Consider the following 18,020-nt stretch of genomic DNA (forward strand, 5'->3'; position numbering starts at 1 on the left):
AAGCCACCCTCTTGTGCTCTTTAGCTTTTTTACAGACTGGGTGACGTTAGAATTTAGAGGTTTAACTAAATCAAGGTTCCCCCACCAGTGAAATGTTCTTGTTTTGGAGACCAAGCTGCTTGATTCGCTCTCTTACTTCCAGCAGGAAGAATTTTGCGTGTCACTGCTAAAAAGCTTGTTCCAAAATGATTTAGGCTTCTTTAGAAGTTGTTTTGCAAGATCTAGGTACTGAATTTTATGGTGAGGACACAGGAGACTCTTCCAGTAAGGTCACAGCTGTGAATGTGTTGTAGACGAGTACGCCAACGCTCCAGTCTGCTGAAGGTTTTCGATTTGCATTTTGTTGCATTCCTAAGGAGGGGTCCTTTTACAAGTCCTTCTTGTTGTAATCTCTCTCACGAAGTTTCATTTGTCTTCCAGGTGTCAACTTGACCTTAACCTGAGCAAACACCTCTCTGAAAACACTTTTCTATCTTCCTTTAGCCTTTGTCTGCTTTGTTGGCTTCAGTTCTTTTACTTCTTAGAGTGCTGGGAAGCTGCTTAGGCGTATTAATAAAATATTAATAAGTAGTATTTAAAATGTTTTCAGATTCGCATCACCTCACCCTCCCTAGAGATGATTGTGAACACTAAAGCTCCAGTAAGGTCTTTTTATTAGTTTTATGGGCTATGCGAACGCTCGAATCTCATTGGTTGCCCAAATTATTGCATGGTGCTGCTTTCTAAAATTGTACTAAAACAAAGAATTATTGAAATAATGTTTTATTATTATTAACTTTATACCTTCTTACTTCCTATATCCTTCTGTAATGGGCTGATTTAAGTGCCAATTATTTTATAAATCTGCACATAACTTCAGTTCATCTTCTACCCACCTAGCTCAGTTTTCACAGTAATTTGGTGCACAATATTTGGCGTGGCTCTGAATATTGTTGGAATTGTTCTATTTTTTAGAGACAGGGTCCACTTTAGGTAACCAAGATGCACACAGTATCTCTTTTCTGTTTTTCTTGAAGTCGTTCCCCCTTCTCTTTATTTTGGTAGGTTTATGTATGTATGATGAGGCACCCCCGAGACTGCAGATCGTATGGTGTTTTATTTAAAGACACTCACTTTCTAGACTAGGCTTTTAGCACAGCTGTAGTCTGTGACCCACTTATACACAGACACTGCTGGCAATGAGGAGAAGGTGGGAGCTGTACGGGCTGTAAGGAAATGAATAAGGAGGTAGATCTGTAGGATAAAAAGAATGAGTAAGTATAAAAAAAGAGAACAATGAGAGGACGTAAAGAGGACTGGGCTGTAAGATGAGTGTTGGGAGATTAAAGATTTTGAGATGTTTGCAAAGTTGATGCAGAAATTTTGTCTATATGCAGTCGTGTAAAATAACATTTACCCAGGACTCTATGAAAAACCTAAAGACACCCGTAGTGCTTCTATATGAACTAAAATTGTGGGTAGTACCGAGGTCCTATTAATGAAATGCACTCTATTAACTGATCATCAACAAGTGTGAGCACCTCTATAAAAGCAGATGTTTTGGCAGTTTGCTGGTCTGGGGCATTCAGAGGTTTGTTAACACAACCCACCAAATTCACCTCAAGGTCATTCTCCACTGCTTAGAGAAATTACAAAATGCATAGGAGCAACATTTCAGACTGTACTGGCCTCTTTTAGCATGTTAAATGTTGAAGTTCAGGACAATAGTATTAGAAAAACATTGAATGAGTATGGCTCATTTGGAAGGGTTGCCAGAACAAAGCCTCTTTGCTCTAAAAAAAATATGGCAACACGGCTAAGGTTTGTAAAGTTAAGTTGCATTTTAACCAGGGGTAGGGAACTCCAGGCCTCAAGGGCCGGTTTCCTGCAGGTTTTCAGATCAACAGACCTGAATCAAATGATTAGTTCATTACCAGGCCTCTGGAGAACTTCAAGTCTTGTTGAGGAGGAAATTTAATCATTTAAATCAGCTGTGTTGTATCAAGGACACATCTAAAATCTGCAGGACCCTGGCCCTTGAGGCCTGGAGTTCCCCCAACCCTGATTTAAACAAACCACAAGACTTCTGCAACAAGTTCGTGAGAGAGATGAGACCAAAATTGAGATCTTTGCACTTAATGCACAGCTCCAAGTTTCATGGAAACCGATCACAGCATATCAGCGCAATGATGGTGGAGGTGGAGGGGTGATGACCTTGCAGTCATTGAGTTGCCTCAGTGAAGCCATCTGTCTGATAGCCAAAGCTTGGCTGAAATTAGGTCATGCAAGAGGACAATGATCCTAAGCACAGCAGCATAATCTACAACAAAAGATGAAAGAATCAAGATGCTGCAACGTCAAGGTCGATACATCAACCTCTTTGAAATGCTGTGGTGGGACCTTAAGAGAGCAATCCATAAAGAAATGTCAGCAAACCTCTGACATGACTGAGCAAGTTACACTTGCTGCATGTAGTTTTTCACAGGACTGCAGAGAGTGCTGTAAATATTTTATGCTTCACATGACTACATGTAAGCGAAAGAACCCACAAACTATTTTTTTTGTATATTGTATGTTCTTTTTAATTAAACAATTAAATGTATCATACCAAGATAACTGCAGGTGTGATTTATAACAGTAATAATTATCACATTATATGTAAGCATTCGTGGTGTACTTGGTGGAAATCAGACTGATTATTTCATCTGTTTTACCTCATTTAGTTTCTAAACTCACATTATAATGCTTTAGCCAACGCTGTCAATGCAACGTCATGTTAGGGATAATATAGGTAATTATTTACCACAGACGGTAAGCACTGCTCATCAATACAAGCATGTATGAATACCGAATGCTACTTAGTAGCAGCCTATCGCTTTAAATAATTTGTGGCTTTTTGCACTTGTATGAACAAACAAACAAGCTCCAGCAACCTTCTTAAAGCCATCATGGCTCAATGTTTAGAGGGTTTTCTCAAAGAATTATATAAACTCTTACTAATTAATTATTTTGCTATGCACTGAGTAAATTGTTTAAGTTGAAAAAGACTAGAGACTCATTGTCGGGGCTGATTTTAAAGTAGCTGTTTTTGCAGGTCAGACCACATCCAACATACACACATTGTGCGATATTAAACAGTTGGCTGCTGAACCAGTTAGAGTTAAGAGTTTAGTGGTTTTATTCTTGCATGTGGGAGTTCTTTGGGGTTTAGTCCGACAGACACAAGCTGCACTTTGAGGAAGTCTCTTTCTGGGATTGTGATTTGTTTTCCTCTGCTTTCATTTTCTTTCTTTTGATTTAGAAAACAATTAGCTGACCAATTACAGATTTACAATGGAGTTAATTGCAGCCTGCGTGTGATAAAACAAGGTACAATATAAAACACCACAAGTTACACAAAACAATGAAAGACAATTACTCTGTTGGTTTTCTGAATGTTGTATTTATTGTGCAGCTTTTTGACTGGACTTCATTATCATTAACACATTTTTCATGTTTTTTTGGTACACTGTGGTGTAATAATGGTTGGAGAAGAAAAAGCGTATAGCTGATTAATTGGTCAAAAGGGATCTCTGATAGTTTGTAAAACATCCTACTGGGGCTCTCTAATTTACTGTATACTCCTTGTATATAAATATGATGTATGACTGCTTGTTCCCAGTAACAGCAGTATGCTACGGTTTGTCTCCACACACACACACATGCACAGAGGATTTGAATGCAGGGGGAACCACTTGCAGTCTATGAAGAGATGTGAGCTGACATGGCTCTTGTGGCAGGCTAACCACGATGGGAAATGGGATCCCAAAAGCGGCAGGCATACTCCAAAACCCAGCCCCGCCGAGCTTTTGGCTGCTGAAAGCTGACCCATTGCGACCTCCCTCAGGGCATCCTTTGAAAAAGTATGACATCATTTTGGGGAGCTTTTGCACAGCGTAACAGAAAAAAAGGTATTTGCCTGTGAAACTTCACAATTTCTGAGCTCTGCCACTGCAACCTCCTCCCCCTGTACAGACCTCGCAGCATTTAATGAACAAAAAGATGTAAAATTCATGTGCCCTCATTCATTATTGAATAATATTACGGAACAAAAAGCAGCATAAGCTGATAACTGGGTCACTACCTAAAACCTATAATTTTTCACCTTCTGACATGCTGATGACCATATTTGTCAGATATGGTTTGTAAGCGCTCCTGCTCATAAGGCCAGTGTCAACTTGATTGGATTTATGGTTAACATGTAGCACTATGTTACATCTCACAGATTTTTAAAGTTAAACCTGAACTTAAACCGTATTTATTAATGAAATCTCATTGATTAATTGAATGAAAATCACTCACTTAAAAACATTGTGGACACACAGAGCAATACTTCAGTAAAAGTGCTATTAGAAACAGAGGCTTTTAAAGGGATGAGTATCTGGGTCTGAGTTGTTGCTCATTTCAGTAAATGTCAGATGCCATTGTGAAAAAGGTTCAACAAGAATAGATTGAAAGCTGTTCTAAAATTATTTCTAAAGCACAGGGCTGCCCTGCACAGCTTAATACTGGTCAAATCCCCTTGAAGAAACATGGTTGCCGCACCCATGTTCTCATTTTTTAAGCTTAAAAACATCAGGAATTATTTTTGCTTGTGTGTACAGTTTTGTTTGTACGATTAAAACAATCAAACAAATATCTCATAGGTTGGTTTTTTTTTGTTTTCAAGTAATACGTGGTTTAAACAGCAGTGTTGTAAAAAGTAGAAGGTTTTGTTCTATATTAGAGGACAACATATTTATCAATAGCCATGGTAAAATAGATTTATTTTTTATTCAATATCCTAACCACTTATCAAACGAGGTATCAGGGATAGAGGTTGGGGCCTGTCCCAGCAGATATAGGACAAAAAGAAAGGTACACTCTGCCACACACACACACACTATACACTCATGTCCATATACTCATCTTCAATACAGAGGCACCAATCAATGTAGTATCGCCTTACACGTGAGTGACCTCTAGTTCAACACTGGGAGAAGCTGTGCTCCTTGTGCCGATCCCCAAGGAAGGGTTGCGTCATGTAACATCTGTGCCAAATCAAACATGCGTGTCCAACCACTGTGGCAACTACTCAGGAAATATGTCTTTGGACTGTGGGCCCATGCAGATTCTTTACAGAAAGCCCCCCTTTAAAGTACCAGGCTTTAGCGAGGTATAACACTGAGCGTCTACAGCCATCTCTAAAACACATAGAGGCTCTGTTATGATTTGGGTCTGCATTGCAGCCAGTGGTGTTGGTCGCACTTGTTGGAATTATGAATACAGATTTTGATCCGCCATAGAGGAAATATCACAAGCATTTTCTACATGACGATGTTCCCAAACACAAAGGCAATGCACTAAAAAACATACCTAGATAGAAAAGCGTCAGACATGGATTGGCCTCCCCAGTGCCGGGAGCTCAATGTTATTGAAACAGTGAGATCATCTTGACAGAGAACAAATCAAAAGGCATCCAATGTTCAAAAAAGGGCCAGGGTCCACTGGCGGGCCTCGAAGGTACTGCAGTGGCGCCACAGTAATAACAAAAATTCAGTTTGAAATGAATCAAACATAGCTGGTATAGGCCCCGTGGCCCTAAACCTCATCTTTGGGACTTAAAGAAAACACAAGAAAGCTTCCCTAATAGAGTTCAGGCTGTGTTGAAGAATAAAGATGGACATACCAAATATTGACTTTAAAGCTTGTTAGAACTGTACAAACTCTGGTTTTGCCTTATATTCTGTATTCCCATTTTTATTTGCACAGTCATGTTTGAATAAATCCCAGTAGCCATTTCCCATTTTCCTAGCAAAGCATAAAGAAATAAGGTTGACTTTTGCACAGTACTGTACATTAGAAGAGGGCATTTTTCTCCTTATGTCTTCAAAGTAAGACTGAAGCTTTGGTGGTGGAGTATTTGGGGAGTTGACGTTGAACTCAGAATTATCTGTCAGCACTAAATCCCGCAGTGAGAGGGAGTAAAGCTTGCCAGCTCCGTCTGCTCAGAGAGACAGGGATCATTTAGGCCACAATGCTAAAAACCATTAAAGTCCCCCTCCTGTCTCCCCCTCTCCTGAAGCTGGAGCTAGACCAGCTGCCTGGCCTCCTGTGTGTTTTTCCATCTCCACATTGATCCTTCTCACAAGCCACCTTTGACCAACATTTCTGTCTTTCTTTCTTGTGACAATGTTTAACAGTATAATATCATTCAGAGACATCGTGTGAACACTGTGATGGACTTTGCCCCTAAATGTTACAGTGCAGTCAGTGATTACTACTGTGGAGTGATTTTTCTTTAGCATTGATTGGGATGTGCATTCCTTTTATTGAATATGTATTCACATCTGTCTTCAGGCTCAGCAGGGAATAACATGGTTCACTTGATTTGGATAATATCAGAACAGACAGACACACAGTTTCCCTTAATATGCCAGCATCCCAAAAGGCCTTTGTCTTTAAAACCACAGCAGTGGAAATTTCTCATGTTCATTCATTAGCATGTGGATCAGGGATGCAAGTAACTCAAGGGTGAGGAGCTGTGAAATGTTATGTGCCAATGAATCCCATGTGTGACAGGTGTGAATGTTGAATAATGCATAATACTTGATGCCATTTTTCATAGGAATACCAATAGAAAGCATGTCAGGAGGCGGCTGGAAGACACCATTTATGAACAACAACGTTAAATCTTAAACTTGGAGGTAACTTAATAACCCTGAATGCAAACATTAAGGGAGGATTTTTTATTTTTTATTTATTTTAGGTAGGAGTTCAGGTTTCAACGAACTGTCATGTAGGGTGTGTCCATAAACATCCACAAAATAAAATCAAACAAATGTCCCTCACCCCCAGGACTGACTGATCTTCATCTTCAACTAGAGTAGAGGCGTCAAATACAAGAAGATTCAAATCTGAACCTCTAGACTCTAGACACATTGGGAAATGTGAAGGCATACATTTTAGACTTTCGAGTATTTTCATAAATGTTAAAGCTTTTCCTGCTGATTAAGACCTTCCCCCACAGTCATTCATACCACACTAAAGTAATGCATTAATCAATAAATATTCAAATGACAGGAAAAAAACTGTTTTTTCATTATCTACTATAGAAATGGGAACACGGTTAATTACACTAGTTAACTTTTTCTGTTATTTTTCACACATTTGTTTATTACAATTTAAGCTCAAAGAGCCTTAATGATAGCTTTCTTTCATTGGCTGCAGCAGCATTTCTTTATCATGTAAAAAAAACTGAGGTATACTGTTCAAATTAAACTTATTTTTCTTACACTGAGATATTGTAGGGATTAAACGGCCAGTTAAACCTCTATACACTGACTGGACAGAAAGGACAGTTTCATTGGTCCAGCGCACTTGAGACCCTACCTACAAAGTGGGCTGTATGTGGCCCCTGGTGTAAAATGACTTTGACATCCTTGCTCTACAGGCCCTTAAAATTATATAGGGGGTTTAATAAGGTGCTTTATACTGTGAGGTCAAGACCCTATGCAAAGAAAACAGCGAAAACTCCCAACAATCCTATTTCCACCTGTGAGCAAACACTTCGGCAATAATGGGAAGGAAAAACTCCCTTTTAACAGGAAGAAATGACATGACCCATGAAATTATTGTAGTTATTGTAAAATAAAAGAAAACAGCTCAGGTGGAAGGTTGGTTTTTTTTTTTCAGATTTACTTTCATTTAGTGATCCTTTGCCAGTTATGGTGCTAAATGGGAGCTGGTAATTGAGATATACAAAAATAAACTCCTCTACCAAAACGACTGCATTTAGTTTAATACTTTTAATATATATGTAAGAGTTGAAATAACAGGTTGAGCACTCAATGAGTTCTTCAGTACATAAAAATATTCTACAGCTATTTATAGAACAACACCAGGGGCCAGTAAATGAAGAAACAGGTACACTATGTCCCCCAGCTTCACTCTACAAGCATCTTTAAAAGAAATCGTGTCTCCACTTTCCTCCTGCTCAGTTCCTACCTGAAACTCCTGCTATTATCAGAATAAGGAACAGAAAATCGCACATCTCAGCCGGTACAGCTAGTCTTTCTCACCGTCTCCGGTCGCTGAGGGGTTAAACGTCGCTTGGTAGTAGGAAGTGGGTGGCTGGAGCCGAGGATGGAGCAAAGACTGTGAAGCAAACACAGATCATTTCTTCACAGGAAAAGCGGTGCTACACCCAAGAAGAACAGACTAAACACATCGAATACCCGAAGACGGACAAATCCGTGTCCCAGGGGACGAAAACGAGAAGCGATCAACCTGCTTTCGATGCCGCTGTGTTTGCATGTTTCACCAGATGGACGGGTAGAGGCGCTTCTCATTCATCGTGCCTTTCCCCCCTTTTTCCTTTTTTTTTCTTTTTTTTAAATGCACATATTCCCTGACGTGGATGTGTGATAAGATCGAGATCTGTGGTAGTGATGTGCAGAATGCATGCAGTGAACTCTGTGTACATGCACGCAGCACATAGATGTATGTGGCTTGGCTGCTTGAGGACTTCTTTACTGGGTTTTTAAACCAACGGAGCATCATCGCGACAGAAGCATCTAAAATGGTGATCTAATTTAATTTTAGTGAAAATGTTTTTTGTCTTTGGCCGTGGATCACCGGCTGTTCGGGAGTGAAGATGTGCGCAAACTTTGTTTTATCTTCGCCTCGATAAGCCTCGGTGTGAGGGGTTCTTCTCTATCTCCCAGCTGGACTTAAGTTCATGCAGAGCAAGCTGATCCCACCGTGAAGCCTCTTGCTTATTCAGCACTTCGCAGAGGAGCCTAGTCAGTACTCTCTGTCAGTCTCAGCCAGCATGGGATGTCGGCTGCGGTCGAGCACAGGAGCGGCACTTTTTATATTTTGGACAAACCCCGGTGTAGTTTTTTCCTTGTAGCACGTGACGGTAAACGTTTATATATGCGTATTTATATATAGGATTTGTGGTATTTCTCATACTGACCTTAACAGGGCCACCTAATCTCCGGAACATCATCTGCTTTTCTCTGAAAAGTGATGTTGACACCTACCGACACTCCGTCGGGTATTTCGGCTTATTAGCGTTCAATTATCACGTCTTGCTGGCTCGCTGAAAGCCACGCGAGAGTGGACCCTCTTCTCGCCCCGTCACCTGGAGACCAGGGGGCCACGAGACCAACCGACAGGTGTGACATCCCCTCTGACACGCGCTATGGATGATTCAGGGATCATCCGAAGACGGAGGCTGCAGGTGAGAACTTTTGGGGTGTTACGCAAACGCAGTCATTACTTGGATAAAATGCCGTCATTTCATAATAACAGAAAGTGTTTTCATGAAAGTATGGAAGATTTCTTTGGCCAGAAGCTGCTGCATGGTGGTGATTTGTAGATGTAAGATAGATTCGTGTAACACGCATTCCTCTAAATTCGATGCAGTTTAAGTAGTTTTTGTAGATATCATTGGATGTACAAATTACAGTTATAAGATCAGCATCTTACATTAAATGATTAACAAGAAGATTACCCAGCATACAACCAGTCTTACAGTCATTTAACGTGACAGAAAGATGATTAAGATACAGATCGAATAGAACAGGAGACAATATTCCCTCTTGTCTTACTCCATTATACAGAAAAAGATTCAGATAACTCCATATTCCACTTAACTTGCATAGTTCTATGTGAGTACCAACACTGTAAAATCCTAATTAGATATGCAGGGACCCCTCTGCATTGCAATTTAACAAACTACTTGTGATGTCAAATGTTTTGGAAGCATCTAAAGAGCACATAAAAACTATTGTGTTCTGCCTCTAAAATACAGTTCCTTAAATGTCGGTGTCCTTTTCTTAACCAGCTTACATGTATCACAACTGAGAATATGAATGCAATACTTGGCTAATTTGGCACACAGACACCTGACAAATCATAATGTTGTCATAGTTATTAAAATAGATCATTAATTTCTAGTAGTGGTTACATAAAGTGATGATAAACAGATAAGAATCGCAGACAGTATGAAGCTTTCTTTATATGTTGGACATCCATAGTAATCAGTCGTGTTGGAGACTGAGTAAGTTAAATGGGTTGTACTGTTACATTTGCATTATGTAGGTTAGTCACTTTTATTGTGACTGACATGTCAAGGCGCCGGTAAAAGCTTGCTCTGACGCTCGTGTGGTGGGCGTGTGAAACTAATCAAGTGAGACAGGCAAAGCTCACCATTAGTGCCACTGTTTGCTAGTCTGTCTGAGCTGCCTTTTAAATTAATTTACAGTAAGATTAGTTTGCTGAAAACTCTACCAAAAATATCCTTCTGTAGAAGAGTTCCCATCACTTATAAATAGTAATAATAATAGAAAAAAATAATAGATGTAAACAATTTCCTGCAATGCTATTCCCTAGATTGTAGTTTGCCTGTGTCCCCACTGTAAGGTCAGGAGGAAAACAAGGCAGTCTGTGGGTATCACAGCCATCCCTGCCATTGTTGAGCTGCACTTCTTGAACTCTGTGTTGACATTAAGACCAGGCATTTGATAAAAGTGCAGGAAGCAGTAATGTTTGTGTACTTCCCGAAATGCATTTGTGCGTGATTAACAGGTTGTTATTTACCAGAGTGTCGCCTTTTATTAAAGCTGAACTCCCATCAGCTTTTCCTCCATCTAAATGATTTATGCTGATTACCGTCTAGTTTGACTGCTCAGTCTATAAAACAGAAGAAAATAATGAAATTACATCCAACATTAATCTCTATTGAGAGAGCTTGATTTGTTTGTTTCAGTATCAAATGACTAACCTGGACTGACCTGAAACCATAAAAGTTTGTGAGTTTTACGTCAAATTTTGATCATTAAAATAGTTGCTTCAATTTTGCATTTTGCTGCAAGTAAGTTGTTTTTACTCTGAACTTATGTGTACACTGTATTTTTAGACTGAAAGATTAGACACCATGTTAAAATATACTGAAACATGGCAATCGCAGGTTACCAGCCTTCACCGGTTACGTGTAGTATAAAAAGTAGTAAATCTTGACGGTGTCTTTCCTTATTAAACAGGTGTTATTCTTTCAGCTCTGCTCTGAATGGGCTTCTCTGATGAATCCCTATGTGTTAGAGTTGTTTCTTGCACCTTCTTAACTCTTCACACCAGGAGACTGATCTTGTACATCAAAGAAGTAAAGAGATCTGGATCAGATATGTAATATAGATATTCCTCTCCGCAAATGAGTACCAGAGCTTGTTAGAGTAGAATTTAGTTCACCTCAATGACTGCTCTATGCTATAATGATGGTTTGGCAGATTTCAGTGTGTGAATGAAACACTGAGAAGTCCTTAGTACTGAATTATTTCTTCAGAAGTTAATCATATCGGAATTTCAGCCATGGATCTCAACACTGTCAACACTGTGATGTGCACATTAATGTTATGCACATGCAAATACACAACGAGACAGAGACACACTCGCACACTCTGTAAATTGGACTGTAATGGTAATCAGGAACACATAACCACATAGAAAGACGCAGGTACTTGGTTCGTGTACTTTTTAGTCATGTGGTGTTTAATGTGTAGGTGTGTTTTCTAGTTTTTACAGATTATTTTGATTTAAAAATCATGTCTCCACAAATCGTTATGGAGACTAGATTTCCTTATAGGATCATGAAGTTCCCCTAAGGTAGCATAAACCAATGAATTTTAAGGTGAAGACATGTCTTGAAGCCAACGGTTAGTTTTTGTGTGTGCGTGCATAACACACAAATTCTGTATATGTACATACAAAATCGACTCCCACCCTCTGGCCCTATACTCTCCAGTTCCATTGAGAAGTGGTCGATATCCATATCTCAGACAGAGGAGGTCTAAATGCTGAGGATGTGGTGCATTTGTCAGGCCCATTAGTAGGACTAATGGTGGCCTAACAGCCCTGTGTGCCCTGAGGGAGGAAGACCAACCACCAGCAGCAGGATGGCCTGAAAGGGCTCGAGGCTGGGAGGAGGAGGAGGAAGGGTGGCGGCAGCATAGATTAGAAGAAGGCAGCAGCTGTGGGCTATACTAGACCCCATTTAAGTGCTTGTTACAATATCTGGATCCCTTTACTGCCTAGATCTGCTTTCATACCAGAGGGATGGAGGAGGGAGGAAAAGGACTGAGTGTATATACTGATGACATGTTTGTGTTTAGCACTGATGACTACTTCACTGGTCAACTATGAATGTGGACACTGAACTAATTTGGGGTGAAACAGGTAGCTGAAACACATAAATGTGCAATAATGTTTTATGTCATCTAATAATGTTTCAAGTCAATATTATATATATATGTTATATAGAACATTTAGGCACAACAGACAGAGACGTGCTGCACAGCATCAAAACTATCATAGGAATAATATTAATGATTTAAGAACAATAAAGAAAAATAGAGTAAATAATAATAAAAATAATAAAATACAAATAGTAAAAAAGAGGAATTAGGAAAAATTAAGCAATAGTCTGAAGATGAGAAAGCTAATGAGAAGATGTTTGTTTTCAGTTGCCGAGGAAGATGACTTAACCTGAGAAACAAGATGATTCCAGGGAGTTTTGGAGCTTTGACTGAGAATGCCTGATCACCTGCACAACCTTATCGGGAATTTGAAATTACAAGAAGTCAACTAAGTGAGCGTCATAGAACAAAGCATTGTAAAGCTGGAAACTGGAGCAAGCCCACAAAAGCACTTACATGTGAGAAGCAACATTTTGAAATTGATCCTGTACGTCACAGGATGCCAGTGCAATGATTTAAGAATGACTGGAATATGATTCCACTTCCATGTAGCAGTCAAGAGTCTAACAGCAGCATTTTGAACCGGCTGCATTCATGATATCAGGTTTTGCTCAGTCCAACAGATGAGGAATTGCAGCATTCTAGTCTAGATGTAATAAAAGCATGAATGACTTCCTCAGGATCATTGATAGAAAGAAATAATTTCTTCTTTTTTTAAATGAAAGACTTTAACGCTTGATTTAATTTGTGAGTCAAATTTAAGAAAGGAAGCAAAGATAACAAGATTTTCTGATGTTTAAGATTTGATGCCAGGGGATTAAGATCTGAAATGTCAGGATGAATCACTAAATCTTTGGCATTCAACAGTTTATTTTCGAATCAATAAAGCATAAACAGAAGATACAAGGTAAAACATGGGACTTTAACAAAAGTACCTGGTGCCAGGTACTACGAGTCGCGCTGAGTAGGTACTAGTGGAAAAGGGCTGCTAGACCTCCTGAATGCCCCATTCCAAACACTTACACATGTCCAGCCATGAGGTCCACTGTATATCAAAACTTTCAGAGATAAGAAATACTTTATTAATCCTAAAAATAGGTAAAATACTGTGTTACAATATCCCAAACAGCTTATATCAATAAAATAAATGCAATGTTACAGACCAAAATAGGTAAGAAAGGTTAAAAAATAAAACTAAAGAAAAAGCTTGGTAAAACTGAAAATAACAGAATATACAAAAAAAGTAAAGGCTTCAAAAAATGTAAATCTTAATATGATTCAATAAGGAGCTAAATGAAAAAAATGATTGCATTGTACTATGAGGTGGAAAATATTTTCTGCTTTTCATCCTAGTACCAGCGACGCTGAAACAGAAGTTAGATGTATTATTGAAAACATGTATTAAATATACATCAATTATACATGGCCTGTCGTAATTATGGTGGTGCCAAAGGAGGAAGTGAGGTGATGTTATGACGGAGTGACAGCGAAGTCTGTAATAACAGGAGATCCAAAAACATCAGAACTCAGGACAGTTTTCCAACCAAAGATGATTTCCTTTATAAATGATCATAAATATTAGCTAACTAGTTATTTGTTAATGATTGCTTTACCTACACAAAGTCATCATTTAAACTCAAACCCATGAAATTGTATATTTATTTCTGAAGGGCCACAAAACTGATGCTTTCATATCAATAGGTGCATCAGATTTTTTTCTTGTTCTGGAGAGCATGGGCAAATTTTATCTTTTAATTTGGAGGGCTCGTTGGACAGAAAACAAGGCAGCATTGAGAGGTGTGCCAACAGAAATCTGTGGCTGGGACATCGAGATGTATCTTTGACACTCGTGTGCTGCAATTTCAACACCAGTTTATGTGCATAATGGGTGGATATTGATGAAAATATATGCCCAGTAGATGGAGTGTGTATGCTTGACTCTTCTGTGGCTGGCACGCCAGACATATTTAGCTAATAGATTAAACATATAAGCATGTGAATTTTCATGGTCAGTAGTTTGCTGATTGGCTAAACCTGCTGTCATCTATAGTTTAGTAGTCATTTATCTCCACTGGATCCACAGTAATGTTTTATACCACTTCATCTGCGTCACGTGTTTTATCCACCTATCCTTCCTTCTGACTGTATCATTTTCATTCTGCAGTTGTCCAGCTGCCACATCATTATGATGTCACACAGAGAAATAAATCGCTGTAAAACATTGACGTTCAGTAGATGTTTTGATCTAAAGTTTTGGTTTATGTTTTTTCCCCCATATCTCCTGTTGGTCCTTTCTGTGATCTTTGGACATGCGACAACAGCTTTAGGCACGAAACACGGAATCCAAATTACCATCAGGGTGTACACCCCACCCCTGGCGTCGTTGCCCACCTCTCAATTTTGAATACACGTAGACATTGAGGGCTAGCAGGAGGGACCATGCGCTTACCTGCTGCTCTCTGGCAGGTAGCTCCATGCCCTCCTGGGTTTTAAATGCACCTTAGAACACACATGCATCAACACTACAATGAGCGGGTGGAGGGAGGTTTGGAGTCTTCTCTCACCCCCATTCTCTGCGGCCTGCTGGAGCGGGGGAGCTAGGAGGAGGAGTTGGCCGTCCGACTGCGGTCTGGAGTGTGGGGCCTCCCTGCTGCTGCGGAGTCGGGGCGGTCTGCCTCCCCCCACCGCAGGGAAAAGGGTAACACCACCTGGGTCTGGGTGCAGTTCCCCCCTCCAGGAGCAAGGGTACCTAGACCCGGTTTGTAGAGTACGCTTGGGGAATGTGATCGTGTGTACAGCGTCTCTTTATGTCTGTCTCCACGTTGGTTGAGTGTGGAGTAAGTGCATATGAGAGCATGAGGGTGGGAATGGATGTTTGTGTCTGTGTGTGCCTGTATTTCTGTGTCTATATGTCAGGTTGGGTATCAGGCGCCACCTCTCTGGGGACATCTCAGGCCCTCCAAGGTTTGGAGGCCTATCTCCCCCCACCACCACTTCCCCTGCCAGTGGCGGACTCCCTCAGACATCGGTGCGTTGGTGGTTCTTTGTGTCCGGGGATGGGCGTCCAGGTACACACCGGCTCACTCCTTGGCGGCCGCTTATCGGGGCCTGGAGCCTGGGGCTCGCTCGGGCCACTTCGGAGGTGGGGTGCCCCCGGCCTCTCGGCCTGGGGCTCGGTCAGTCAGGCACGGCTGGCTGCCGGCGGAGCTCACGGGCACGTCACTGCAACTCCCCCTGGCTTCTGCTCCGCAGCTGCTGAGTGAGCCCTCATCTGGGACTCTCCTCAGCTCTTTCTGGGACAGTGGCGCGGCTGCCCCTCTGTTGGTCTTCCTTGGTCTCTTGTGTTCTGGGGGCCTCTGGATGTCTGGAGTTTTGATCTCCTCCACACCTGCTTCATGCCCTGGAGGACGGGGCTGTGGCCCCCCCACACCCTCTAGCAGATCATTACATGAAGGAACCTTTTAAAAAAACAAGGCAAGGCAAGTTTATTTGTATAGCACAATTCAACAACAAGGTGATTCAAAGTGCTTTACAGAGACATTAGAAACAAGAACAAATAAAAAGCATGATTTAAAATTGATTAAAACAAGCAAATAAACTAACTAACTAATTAACAAACAAACAAACAAACAAACAAACAAAACAGTATATAAAATCAAAACAGATAAAATCAGAACAGTAGATAAAATCAGTAGTTAAATGTAAGTTTTGAAATTTAAGCTTAAAGTGTGGATTTGGTGTTTTATTCAAATGCAGCTGAGAATAGGTGAGTCTTCAACCTGGATTTAAATAAACTGAGTGTTTCAGCTGATCTGAGGCTTTCTGGGAGTTTGTTCCAGATATAAGGAGCATAAAAGCTGAATGCAGCTTCTCCGTGTCTGGTTCTGACTCTGGGAACTGATAAAAGACCGGATCCAGATGACCTGAGGGATCTGGATGGTTCATACTGGGTCAGGAGGTCATTGATGTATTTTGGTCCTAAACCATTCAGAGCTTTATAGGCCAGCATCAGAACTTTAAAGTCTATCCTCTGACGGACAGGCAGCCAGTGTAAGAACCTCAGAGCTGGACTGATGTGGTCCACTTTTTTGGTCTTAGTGAGGACTCGAGCAGCAGAGTTCTGAATGAGCTGTAGTTGTCTGACTGATTTTTTTAGGTAGACCTGTAAAGATGCTACAGTAATCAAGCCTACTAAAGATGAATGCATGGACTAGTTTTTCCAGGTCCTGTTGAGACATCAGATCTTTTATCCTTGATATATTCTTGAGGTGATAGTAAGCTGACTTTGTTATTGTCTTAATGTGTTTTTCTAAGTTTAGGTCTGCATCCATCACTACACCCAAATTTCTCGCCTGGTTTGTGGTTTTTAGATGTATAGATTGAAGTTCTCTGGTGACCTGTAATCGTTTTTCTTTGGCGCCAAAGACTATTACCTCAGTTTTGTTTTTGTTTAGCTGGAGAAAATTGTGGCACAACCAGTCATTGATTTCCTCAATGCATTTACCAAGAGCCTGTACAGGGCCTCGGTCTCCTGGTGACATTGTGATATATATTTGTGTGTCATCTGCATAGCTGTGATAGTTTATTTTGTTGTTGTTTATAATCTGTGCCAGTGGGAGCATGTAGATGTTAAACAGAAGGGGTCCCAAGATGGAACCTTGGGGAACTCCACATGTGATACTTGTCTGCTCAGATGTGAAGTTACCTATTGATACAAAGTATTTCCTGTTTTCTACGTATGTTTTGAACCAGTTTAGTACAGTTCCTGAAAGACCTGTCCAGTTCTCCAGTCGTTTGAGTAATATGTTGTGGTCAACTGTATCAAATGCTGCACTGAGATCCAGTAAAACTAGGACTGACATTTTTCCACTGTCTGTATTCAGACATATGTCATTAAACACTTTGGTCAGAGCGGTTTCAGTGCTGTGGTTCTGTCTAAAACCTGACTGGAAGGCATCGTAGCAATTATTCTGTTTTAAGAAGTAACTGAGCTGTTGAGAAACTGCTTTTTCAATGATCTTACTTAAAAACGGGAGATTTGAGATCGGCCTGTAGTTGTTCAGGCGCGTCCATGCTCACAGGTGTACACACGGGTGATCACACCCACAAACTACACCCTTTTTGGCTCCTACCTCAAAGCACACTGTGTTCTGTTGATCTTATGTTTAGTATTTACTGTCATATTCCCATATATCATTGTGATGTTGTTTATTCTATTACTCTTGTTCTCTTCTGCTTGTTTTCTTTTTTCTTTCTTAGCAGGTGATCCAGGTGATTGATATATGCATTTTTTTTCTTCTTCTTTTTTTTTTTCTTTCTTCTGCCCGTTCTGTTGGTTTTTGTCTTTTGCCCTTCCCCCCATCCCTCTTCTCAGCTGTTTCTCTTTCCCTCTTTCTTTCTCCCCTTCTTTCCCCCAGTCAAGTCTGTCCCGTATTCAGTAAGTGAAAATAAAATAAACAATAAAAGGTGAATCAAATGGACCATTACGGCAAGGCTGGGATAGTCAATTTGGTAAAGTAAATCCGTTGGGCATCTTTCTTTGCCTTTAGACAACAATTCTGATGGCAAAAGAGCCAAACGGGACAGGCACAAAAAAAAAAAAAAAAAGACAACAGCTTTAGACTGACTTACACTTTTCATGTGAATTTGATATCATGTTAAATGACAATTACAGACTGTAGTGCTCCAAAGACTTTATATCAGTTACACAAAGTCATGCTGTCATGCAACAGAAGCAGTTGCCTCATTAGTAAACACACAATA

General features: G+C 40.3%; 1 protein-coding gene across 2 annotated transcripts in view; it reads left to right on the forward strand.

The window, feature by feature from the left end:
* The first annotated feature begins 7,994 nt into the window (after nucleotides 1–7,994).
* mast1a (microtubule associated serine/threonine kinase 1a) overlaps nucleotides 7,995–18,020 on the forward strand; it is an 80,843-nt gene continuing 70,817 nt past the window's right edge. Inside the window, exon 1 of one of the 2 annotated variants that reach the window (XM_085277111.1) lies at nucleotides 7,995–9,244. In XM_085277111.1, the coding sequence (XP_085133237.1) occupies nucleotides 9,206–9,244 (39 nt within the window). In that variant the 5' untranslated portion in view covers nucleotides 7,995–9,205. The remainder of the gene's footprint in view (nucleotides 9,245–18,020) is intronic. The other variant, XM_085277112.1, reaches the window with a different exon arrangement.

The sequence above is a fragment of the Mchenga conophoros genome, linkage group LG6, assembly GCF_057382185.1.
Source record: "Mchenga conophoros isolate Kocher_MC1m ecotype Shallow Benthic linkage group LG6, M_conophoros_male_GT1.1, whole genome shotgun sequence".
NCBI lineage: Eukaryota > Metazoa > Chordata > Actinopteri > Cichliformes > Cichlidae > Mchenga > Mchenga conophoros.